Raw genomic sequence first — 11,785 nt, 5'->3', positions numbered from 1 at the left:
TGTGTTCTTTTATAACTGAGCTTTAAAAAATAATTATTTTGACATTTTTGTTAGCCAATTTAAAGACCTCCATTTCTTTTAGGTTGGTTACTGAAAATTTGTTTTCTTCCTTTGGATGTGTCATGCTTTCTTGATTTTTCATGTTCCTGTAAGTTTGCTTTCTTGTCTGCACACTTGAAGAAGTGGCTGCCTCTCCCAGCCTTTATGAACTGGTTTTGACTGAGAGACACCTTTACTGGTCAGTAGTACTTGATATAAAGCAAGACAGAGACCAACTCTGCAGGGAGTACACAATAAAGCTGGGGACTAGACCCCTTTCACGTCTTCCCTTCCCTCCAAGAGGAAAAGCCTCAATTCTGTGCTTTTTCCAATCTTACAGAGCAGTGCCTCCTCTAAGAGGATATCTCCTCCTTCCTTCAATGTTAGCTGTCCCAGTGCTTGGTATATTTGGTCACTATATAATGATAAAAAATTCAACCCGCCAGGAATTCATTCATATTTACCTAAATCAATAGAATCAGGATGTACTAAGCAAACATCAATGGAATTACAGGCATAAACTGAAAAATCCATGGCTGTGTGAAGAGCCCTCAATATACTTTTCTCAATTATTCATAAGTCAAAGAGAACAAAAATTAGAAAGATTTAAGACATTTAAACAACACACAATGGAGATATACCGTGCTCTGCACTTAGAGACTGCCCTTCCTCAGTATCAGAATGTAGATCACTGAGTAGGAGTTATTTAGAAGGTTATGTCTTTGGAGGAGGCAGCTACTTACTCTGAGTTTAAGACAAGGTTTATTAAAGAGACATACAGAGCTAATTATCCTCCTCAAGGTCTCCTGCCTCATGGCTGAGGCTAAAGGCACATTCGTGGTTGAGTAGCCATGCAGCAGAACCCACCATGCTATTGGGATGAGGAAGATGTGAACAAGGAGCTTTCATGCATGGAAACAAAACAGGACCTTGAGGCAGGGTATGTTCCCAGTGGGGGAGCAATAGGGGACCATGATGGGGCCTTACCTGTAGTTTTCAAAGGTTGTAACCTGGAAATTCACACTGTTCTCCCAGCTCCTGGACATCTGTAGATCTGTCAGTTGCAAAATGCTCCTCGATTTATTGCAAAGAGCAACCTCTGCCACATGGGGAAAGGTAGAGTGTGAAGAAAAATGATCAGGAAAAAGAAAAAAGGAAGCCAAAGAGAAAGATACCTACGTTCAGCTGAAGCACCAGCTGGCTCTACTCAGACAAACACACTGTGAGAACCAATGGGAAGGAGCCTGAGTGGCTGGAACCCACTCCCTGTGAATTCATGGCATGATGAGTGCCAACATGAAGACCTCTGTACTGATAAAAAATATATGCATATAGATAAAAACCACCTTAATAGTTGGAAATTTTAAAACACTTTTTCTTCTCCTTGAACTCCTATTTCCATTCCTCTTGCTTTGACCTTTCATGTAATGGAATATAATGTTATGCTCAAAACTTTTTTCTTCATGACTTTTCATACTTTTATGCAACAAAAACATGCATATAAGTTACACTTTAATGTTTACATCTACTGGGACCATAAGACTCTAGGAATAAATATTTTTCTTATGGTTTTATTTTTTGTTCCATTCGTTATTTAAATACCATAATAATAATGAATATATAAATAAATACATTGAATATTAATAAATACACAAAATTTTATTGATAAACAAAATTCTATAGGTAATGAATGTATATTTCAATGATATATAAGTGCATGGGAATAAAATTTCATTATTGGTATGTCACTTGGTTCTTTGAACTTCTAGTAAGTTGCCAAAAATCTCATAATGCTCTATAATAAAAAATATTTTAAATATCTAATTTAAATATTAATCAACTTGATTAATGCCTCTTTTAATTTTTATAAAGGCATACAATAGAAAACCTTATACTTACAAAAGAATTTGTTTCCTAGTAGTTAGAATACTGATCACAAATCACAAGTGATTTTCTTTTTTAAAATGTTTTTATTAATTTCAGTGAGAGGAAGGGAGAGGGAGAGAGAGATAGAGACTTCAGTGATGAGAGAGAATCACGAATTGACTGCCCCCTGAAACCTGGGCATGTGCCCTGACCAGGAATCGAACCGAGACCACTGAGCCACACCATGCTTTACACAATAGTTCAATTAATTCTCATGTCTATGAAGTAGGTTTTATTACTATTCCCTTTGTGAAAAACGAGGCTCAGCGAGGATAAGTGACTGAGCTGAGACTACATAGCTAGTAAGAGGGGGATTCAGGATGTGAACTCAGGTCCAAGTCTAAACTAAGTTTTGATCATACCATACCCATCCATGAATACTCTTCACACTATCTCATCCACTCTTCACATCGACAACAGAGCTGCTAGGCAGGTGATATTACTTCCATTTTCTAGATGAGGAAACTAGGACCCAAGATACAGCTACAGCTATAAATGACCAAGCCAGGACCAACTGTGTCTTGGGCCATATTCCCATTACTGAGCAGTCCAGGCACTGTTGTAAAATTTTGGGAAGGATACTAGGTTCTAATTCTGAAAAATAACAACAAAAACATTGTCACAGGTCTTTATTCTTAGGCAGCCAATTAGGATATCTGGCAAAGATTCTATCCCTCTCTTAGTGTCTGAAGTTCTACCAATAATACAGATGCATATATGGCATAAAGACACATTCATTCTCTTCCCTTCCCTTCCCTTCCCTTCCCTTCCCTTCCCTCTTCCCTTCCCTTCCCTTCTCTTCTCTCTCTCTCTCTCTCTCTCTCTCTCTCTCTCTCCCTCTCTCTCTCCCCTTCCCTTCCTTCTTCCTCCCTCCATTTGCCCCTCTCACTATTTTTGAAATGCATTTACTCCAAGAGAGCTAATACAGTAAGGCATTAGCAGTTCTTCCCATCATAATATTTTAAAAATACTTAAGGGCCAGGAAGAGACCTAGAAAATGGAGATGTGAGTGAGTGGGGAAAGATCATCTGTTTATGTGGTTGTCTAGATCACACGTTCCCAGGCTTGGATAACACCAGAAGGAATAAAAGGGATCCTTTAGTTACCCCCAGGTCATCTGGGATCATTTTTCCTCCTAAGATGGAGGGCCATATGCCCAGGCTCTCCTGAAAATCTCAGTTTCTTGTCATGAGTGGTACAAAGAAAAGTGCTCCTTAGTGCCTGGGATTGCCCCAGGAGTGACTGTGGGCAAACTAGCCTTGCAACTGCTCCAGACGAATCACTGTGATCATTCACATGTGGCCTCTCACCCAGAGTGAGACAATGGGCAAGTGTCTGGGTAGATCACATGCTGTACCACGGAAGAGTGTGGGACCATGGGGAGGGTCCTGGGACTGAAGGTCCTGTCCTACTTGCCATGTGACCAGAGACAAGCCCCTTCTCCATTATGATTCTCAGTTTTTAAATCTGTAAACGAAGGGAATTGGTGGATTATTTCTAAGGTTCATCTGCATGTGCTTTGTGTCTCTCTCTGGTTTGTGCCTAACCCCTGCCCCTCTTCTCATCCCACACAGGCCCCTTCCTCGCCACACCGCCACCGTCTCCAGGAGGAGCAGAGCTCTCCTGCTGCTTCTCTCCCTCTCGTTGGAGCTGACATTTGCGGCGCCTCGCCAAAGAATCAGACGTGGGTTCAGAAAAGCTGTAGCTGCTCATCCTAAGCAGGCATTCTTAGGGACTGAGGGTTAGGCGTGAGGCAAGGACTTATGTTGGATGAAGCCACTTCCACTGTGGTTTCAGAGAACAAGTCCTACTCACCCACTTTGGGCCCTTCAGATCCTTCCCTCACCTGCTCCTTGAAAATTATTTCCCTAACTTTTCCCGATATGTGTTTTTTCCAAGTTTAATTTTAAAAAATTAATTATCAGTCACTAGATAAGAGCCGGAGGGCAGAGGACCAGTGAGGAGGCTGTTGGAATAGTTAAGAAAGGTCAGAGGAAGTCATAGTAAAGAGGGAGAAGGGAGGGGGTTGGAGAGTTAGGAGATTGAATCGACCCAAGTCCATGACTGATAGGATGCTAGGCTGATGGAAAGGGAGGAGCTTATTTCATGGGGACTATTGCTGCCAAATGTCAAAATGGGAACAGACAAAAGGCACGGTTTTGGCACCGGGAGACACTGGCTCTTTTTAAACATCTTGCAACAGAGGTGCTTATGAGAGGCTCAAATGCCATTGTCCCTAGGTGGTTGGATATAAGTGTCTTAGCCTGGAAGAGAGGAGAGGTCTGGGAATCACAGTTGGGATTGTCACGGGAATGGACGTGGTCATCTGGGAAGTACGTGTCAAGTAATGACAGGAGAGGGCTGAGACCAGAACTTTGGGGACCATCCCCAGTAACAGCAGAGGAACCCCTGGGGTGTGTATCACAATGGAAACTGTACACACAAGGTAAGTGGCTGAGAAGGGCTGACGGAGGAAGGAGGATTCTAAGTGAGAGTTCAAGCTGAAAGTGGGGTAAGAGGCTACCATGACTGAAACCCCAACAAAGGTTTAAATAGCCCCCAAAACAGGGAGCAGGAAGAACTGGCTGGAGTCAGCACTAGTGAGAGGGGAAGTTTGTGTTCATAATCCCAAGGTTTTTATGCATCTTTACCTCTTTGGAGGTGTTCTGTGTGATTTGCTTAACTCTGTGCCCAAACCTAGAACACTGGTTCCCAATTAGTAGCCTACATCATGGTGCCCAGCTGGCTGCTTCAGGATTACCTAGCAACTTGAAAAATCTGAGTCCCTGGGCCTCACTTTCTAGACATTCTGATTCAGTTCATGGTCTATATTTGCTAGATGATGCACAGATGATTTTGTTGTGCACTGCAGGTTGGGAACCATATGCTCTTCTTAGCTTCAGGCTATCCTTGGAGGAATATTAAGGGTGGACTGAGAGGTAAGAAATATAGTTGGAAATATTATAAGTCTCAGTGGCCAGTCCTTAGGGGAGATGTGGGATCCTCTGGAGTGAGCCATGGATTAGAAGTCCCAGACCTCCCCCTAATTCACTGTTATCTACTCTGACCTTATTGTTTTTAAACCTATGAAATTAGAAGGTTGATGCTAATGATTATTATGGTGTTTGTAATTCTCAACATCTATAGTTCCAAGGCTCAGTATTGTTTAAAAGGATCATGCCTCTCTGGTCAGGTTCCACTGGAGAAGTAATGAGCATGAAGCAAAATTAAGCATTGTTGCTGCGTAACCAGTTACCTGTAGGAGGAAGGAGGATCCTGTGCTCAGGTTCTGACCAGGCTGAAATCACGGTGTCAGCAAGGCTGCTGTTGTCTTCTGGGACTCTCCCAAGATCGCTGGATGTTAGCAGAATCCTTTTCTTGCCATTGCAAACTGAGGTTTCCTTACTGGCTGTCATCTTCTAGAGTCCACCCTCATTCCTTGGCACGGAGCCTCCTCCAGCTTCAAAGCTATGAACAGCATAATGGATTTGTGTTGTAGTTTGAATCTTTATGGCCTTTTCTTCTATACTAATTATGGGGGGGGAAACCCCTCTTCTTTTTAAGGACTCAAGAAATTGAATCAGGCCCACTTAAATAATCGATGTATCTTAAGGTCAACTGACTTGAGACTTTGATCCCTTTACAAAATCCCTTCACTGCAGTATCTAAATGGGTGTTTGATCCAATAACTAGAGGATCGGAATCTTGAGGGTGCAACTTTGGAATTCTGCCTTATACAAGAGCTGAAATAAGGAAGCCATATCTAGCCCTAAATAGAAAGGAAGTAAACCCATATGTGCCAAGCGCTTACCATGTGCCAGGCACGATAAGTACATTTTGGCACCATCCCACGTCATTGTTTTAAGCAGCCTATAAGGTAGAGATTGTAATTCTCATTTTGCAGATTGGGAAATTACGACACAGACGAAGGAAGACATTTCCTCCAAGATTATTTAGTTGGTTGTGTTGAGTCAAACTCCCAAGCCAGATCTGTCTTGCTTACAGTGCTTCTTCCACTCCAACAGTTCCTTCCCCCTTACAGGAAATGTGAATCATATAGTGAAACTCAGGTTGGTCTTGAACTAACAGGGAGTTAGGGGCTAAAATTAGGCCTCCTGACTCCTATTTCCATATTTCTGCTACTCCCCACTAATTAATTCCCCTTGTCAACTAAGATACTAGAGACAGGAATTAAGCATTAAAATATTAAGTTTTGAGAGGAGAGAGCTCCTGAATTTAAGGCAAGGATCTTGGTTACCATTTAACCCCCTGCCCTGGAATCTAAGAAGCTTCCCCTTTAGTTCTACGCAGGCACACATTTCTAATTCAGATCTATCTCAATGGGCTGAGAGTGGTGAGAGGCAGACCCAGTCCCTAAATACACTCAGCAAGAACTGAAGATTAAAGGCAGAGGATAGGACTGAGATAGTTTCACTATTCACCTTTGCTATGGCAGAAGAGCTGAAACTCTCAAGAGTTGTTTGTGAATTCAGACATACTTTTCTTGCAGAGAAACCAGGAGTGTGCCCTAAAGAGAGACTCAAGTGTCAGACTAAAGTTAAAAACTCATGTGCAGAGGATTTTGGCTGTGAGGAACACTTGAAGTGCTGCCAATTTGCCTGTGGGAAGAAGTGCATGGATCCATACGAAGGTAGTGGCTTCCAGGCTGAAGGCAGAGGTGCCATTTGAGGCACCTTACTTCTTACTGGTCCAGAACTGGCTGAACATTCCCTAGGATGGCAGGATAAAGAGGCCAGGGTTCGTGTTTTGCCCCTTTTCTAATTAGACTCCCAACTTTCAAGTGCATGCTCACTGTGTGTCAGGAGACACACAATCCCAAATATAAACCTCAGTCAGCTCAGACGCTGGTGTTGTTGTTGGACTCTTGGGCTTCCAAGGAAGTTTTCTGGTAACTCAAGCTATTGAGCATCTAATAATAGGGAACTCTGCATTTTATATAAATCCACTCAACAAATATCTATTGTCAATGTCTTTTGCCCAAAGTCCACCAGAAACACACCTGTAATTAAACAAGTTGGGTTTATTACTCATTGCAGTCAGGGAGAATGTTCATCACAGACAACCTGAGGCATCTCACTAAGAAGCTGTTAGAAAGAATCTACTATGGGATTGAGGCTTTGATAGGGTTATTTCAGGGACAGTCTAAGGAAGTGGGGGTTGGCTCTAGATTGGATGCTATCAGAAAGTGGGGCAATTCTATGAGTACCTAGGTGAATCTTATCTACAGAGAGGACAGGCTAGATTAGAATGAGGATAGAGTGTAGTCAGTAGAGAAGCATAAATCACTCAAAGGTGCTTGTTATTTTGTGGGTTTCACAGTGATTTTTATTTTTTGGTTCAATTTATACTGGTCTCAGAGTGACCTTGATTGATGTGGCTGTTCTGTGAGATTGTTTATGTCCTACAGAGAAACAACATGACTTAGTTGTGAGCATCAGGTAAGTTTCCAGTCATGAGCGGGTGCTTTTTTTTCTTTCTTTCTCAGTATTTTAATGCTCCTATGTGTCAGGCACTGTCTTAGGCACTTTGGATATAGCTGCTGAACGAGTCTTGCCCTCCCAAAGCTCAGAGAAGTGGAAATATCAGCTCCAAAGCATTCTCGTGTACTCTTTATGATATCCTTTGCAAGGTAGAAAAGATGCTCAGAGATGCTATTCACTACAGAGCATTTGTAGTAGAGCGAAGACTAGAAGTTTTATTGACCATGGCTCTTTCTATGATGTGAATGGTAACACCATGAATTATAAAAATGCTGAGGGCCTGACCCTTTCCCTCTTTTGCTACCTTTTATGTTTTTCCCTCTTTGCTTCTTGCCCTCAGAACCCTGCATGCTATCATTAGATCAAGGAAACTGTAAGCATTTTGAAAGGCGCTGGTATTATGATTTAAAAAATTTTTTATGCAAACCTTTTAAATATGGAGGCTGTGATGGAAATTCCAACAACTTCCTCAGCAAGGAAGACTGCATGAAGGCTTGCTCGTTAACTGGTAAGACTAATATCCTTGGCAATCTGAGGGCCTAGTCTAACTAGAAACAGAAAACCCACACTGCTAAAGGCTTAGACTTTGAGATTATCTGGATCTCATAAATGCCTCACATTTAACTTGTCTAAAATTGAATACCTTAACTCTCCCATCTCAAACCTGCCATAACCATAGATCACCCCATCTTAGTTGTAAAAAACAACAACACCAAACTCCTAAATCACCCATAATATCTTTCTTTTCCAATCAACATCCGTTTAGTTAGGAAAATAGATCTCGGAGTTGACTGCTTCTTCCTACCTCCACAGCTGCTACCCTGGTAGGAGGTGTCATCTTCTCACCTGGATATGGCTTCAGCCTACTCACAGGTCCCCATGCTTCTATCCTTCCCCTTTTACAATCTATTATCCACACAATAGCCACAACGGATCCTTTCAAAATGTGACTCATCCTGTCACTCCTCATTCAAAGTAAAACCAAATCCCCGAAAATGGCTTACATTGATTTGTGTAGATCTCACATAACACTTCTATTTTACTGGTATAGGAGAAACTGAAGCAGGACTGGGACTTTATCTTGGGGCTTCAAACACCAGTCCTAACTCTTTGTCTATTGCATCCCATAAAATGTGAGGCATTTCATTCCTCCACAGCCCACTAGCCGTAGGCAGAATGAACCAAGTCACAGAAATACTAGTTTTGAAGAGGAGAAGTTGCTTGAGGGTGGGGCAATGGGATAGGGTTTTAAGGAGCTCATATCTGCTCTTGTTTTAGTCAAGAAAGGACAGTGCCCACTCTTTCCTTCCAAGAACCGTATGGAATGTTCGGGTTCGTGTAAGAGTGACAATGATTGCGCTGAGAAAGAAAAATGTTGTGAATCCATGTGTGGCTTTGTTTGTTCCATCGCCTGGGTAGGTGAGTACCGGGTATGCCTCCCAAAGTATATGAGCTGAGGATGCTGTGCTGTGTCTTAGGTTAACCTTAGAGTTCTCTTGAGAACCTTTCCCCCTTTAATACCCAAACAATGCGCTCCTGTTGCCCTCCTGATCTCAGGAGACTATTGTGCTGTTCTTCAAAGTCAATTATGTGTGTTATCACTCCCCATTTTTCCCCATGAAAACTCATTTACTCTGAATCTCTTTCTGCAACAGCCTACAAGGTGACAGGATGCACTTATTCATACCAAAAAATCACAACCATTGAGTATATTCCTAGTAAGTCTGCAGAGAACTTCAGAGCATGCACAGCATATTCACACCCTGTAAGGTGTGCTAGGGAAAAGATTGGTAGCAAAATATGTTGGGCTAGAAGTAAACTCTCCAGCCTCTAAGGCTAGTGTTCATTCCCCCCCCCCCCCGCCCCCCCGCCATCCCCACTGTTCAGATGGTATGATCTTGTCCCAGGGATTGTCAGTGTTTTGAGGAACAGCATGGTATGATGGAAGGAGTCAAGTCTTTTCAACTGACTTCAACTATTCTGTGTGGGCTTAGGCAACTCACTTCCCCCTCTATGGTCCTCAATTTCTATAGTTTATAAAACAAGAAACTTCTGATAATCTCTAATACTCCTTCTACCTCTGGTACTATGGAATCAGATAACCCAAATCCATTAATTCTTTAGGGACAGGTAGAAATACTATCAGATTTTATAAGTAAGAGATGGCAAAACTTTTTGATGTCCCTCAAAATTATTAGCCATAGAAAGTTGATACTCTGCTTCCTTCACTCTATTGTTATGCTAGGGGGAAAGATAAAAGGCTTAATCAGAAGAAAATCCTTTTTAGGGTTCCCAAGAGACTCCAAATTTGTCTCAAACTATGATCAAGTATTTATTTTTTTTTATGATTTTTCAATTTTATAAGTATTAGCACAATAATTATGGTTAATCCAGGATAATGTGAAATATTATACAGTGGGGCCTTGACTTACGAGTGTCCGGACTAACGAGTTTTTCGAGATACGAGCCGTCTCTCGGCCGATTTTTTGCTTTGAGTTGCAAGCTAAAATTCGGGTTATGAGCCAGCTTCAGATACCCCACCGCTAGTTGGTGCAGCGAACGTCACAGTGTATGCCACAACATCAGCCCAGCATCATGTGTCTCACTCGTTCACTGTTGATTTGACATACGAGTAATTTGAGTTACGAGCTCCGTCACGGAACGAATTAAACTCGTAAGTCAAGGCCCCACTGTAGTTACATGCTGATTCTATCTAATAAAAGAGTAATATGTAAATTAACCATCAATCCGAGACAAAGATGGCAGCGCCCATAGTGGCCAGGGAGGAGCGCTGGCGGCGACACCCCGGGAATGCGAGCCCAGCGTCTGTGCCCTGGCCACGCGGAGGGAGAGGAGGGGAGGGGCCTTGGGCCGGAGGCCGGGGTGAGGGACACTGGTGTCGTTGCAGGCTGGGCTGAGGGACAACCCTCCCCCATGTACAAATTTCGTGCACTGGGCCTCTAGTATTATAATAATAGAGATAAAAGCTGTGATATTTTTATTTTTTTATGATCAAGTATTTAAAGTTTAAGTATCTTGTTGTATCCCATAAAGTCAAAACAGGTTCCTGCCCACAGAAGCCCCCAGTATGTTTAAGGATTGATAAACCCCAGTGCCAGAGAGATGAGGATTGCCAGTTGGGGGAGAAGTGCTGCTCACGTTGTGGACTAAAGTGCCTGGAACCTCAAGCCTAGATAGTAAGTAAAAATATTTTCTTTTTTACAAATTTATTTATTGATTTTTAAAGAGAGAGAGAGAGAGAGAGAGAGAGAGAGAGAGAGAAACATCAGGTTGTTGTTTCACTAAGTTGTACATGATTCTTTTTTTTAATATATTTTATTGATTTTTCACAGAGAGGAGGGGAGAGGGATACAGAGCCAGAAACATCGATGAGAGAGAAACATCGACCAGCCACCTCCTGCACACCTCCCACCAGGGATGTGCCTGCAACCAAGGCACATGCCCTTGACTGGAATCGAACCCAGGACCTCTCAGTCTGCAGGCCGACACTCCATCCACTGAGCCAAACCGGTCGGGGCTGTACATGATTCTTATATGTGCCCTGACCCCATGCTTTATAGAATTTTTTCTTTTCAGACATTCTGGAATGAAAGAATTTGGCTGCTGCTATTTTTATTAGAATTTTTTTTACACCTGCTTCCCCCCTTCCTAGGCTATTAATACAGATAGTTATTGCTTTTGTCCCTCTGAAATTCCTTCTAAGAGCTGAGCACTAGGGGGACAATGTTCAATCACTTCATGCTCTAGGAACTGGTACATGGGATTGATGACATCACTGGTGAACCATTCATCTAGCAGGAGGATGATAATCCTGAAGCAGTTGCTGCCAGGCTAAGAAAGTACAAGGATGTGGCAAAGCCAGTCATTAAACTATACAAGAGCCCAGGAATGTTCCACCAATTTTCTGGAATGGAGACTAACAAAAGCTGGCCCTGTGTTTACATGCTTTTCTTGAACAAGATCACACCTATACAATCCAAAGAAGCATACTGAGCCCGCCCAGTGGAAGAACCACGAAGATGTGGTTCTTTCAATTATATGTGTAGTTTTGGTGTGGTGTCCCAATTAGAAGCTAGCTGAGCTAGCTTGCAGTGTCTTCTAGTATAAATGGTGAACTGATTTGAAAACTAATGAGTAGAAAGAGTTAATGAGGAGGCTCTTAACTGCCTTTCAAAAGAAGGGTCACCTATACATGTTGAAGATATCTCTGCACATGTGTCAAGCCATTCACAAGGAAGCAAATACAGGCTGCATTTCAAACATGTTTAACCCAAGCTCTAGCTGATCTGAGAGTCATG

At 42.3% G+C, this 11,785-nt stretch overlaps 1 protein-coding gene across 1 annotated transcript; it reads left to right on the top strand.

Annotated features, from left to right (window-relative positions):
* The first annotated feature begins 890 nt into the window (after positions 1-890).
* Positions 891-10,660, top strand: WFDC8 (WAP four-disulfide core domain 8). The gene is made up of 6 exons (XM_014544526.1): positions 891-979; positions 3,540-3,649; positions 6,476-6,616; positions 7,807-7,974; positions 8,745-8,885; positions 10,521-10,660. Exons 1-6 carry the CDS (start codon positions 891-893, stop codon positions 10,658-10,660), a joined length of 789 nt encoding a protein of 262 aa, XP_014400012.1.
* The last annotated feature ends 1,125 nt before the right edge of the window (positions 10,661-11,785 follow it).

The sequence above is a fragment of the Myotis brandtii genome, unplaced genomic scaffold, assembly GCF_000412655.1.
Source record: "Myotis brandtii unplaced genomic scaffold, ASM41265v1 scaffold3686, whole genome shotgun sequence".
NCBI classification, from domain to species: domain Eukaryota; kingdom Metazoa; phylum Chordata; class Mammalia; order Chiroptera; family Vespertilionidae; genus Myotis; species Myotis brandtii.
This window is presented reverse-complemented; position numbering and strand designations above follow the sequence as displayed.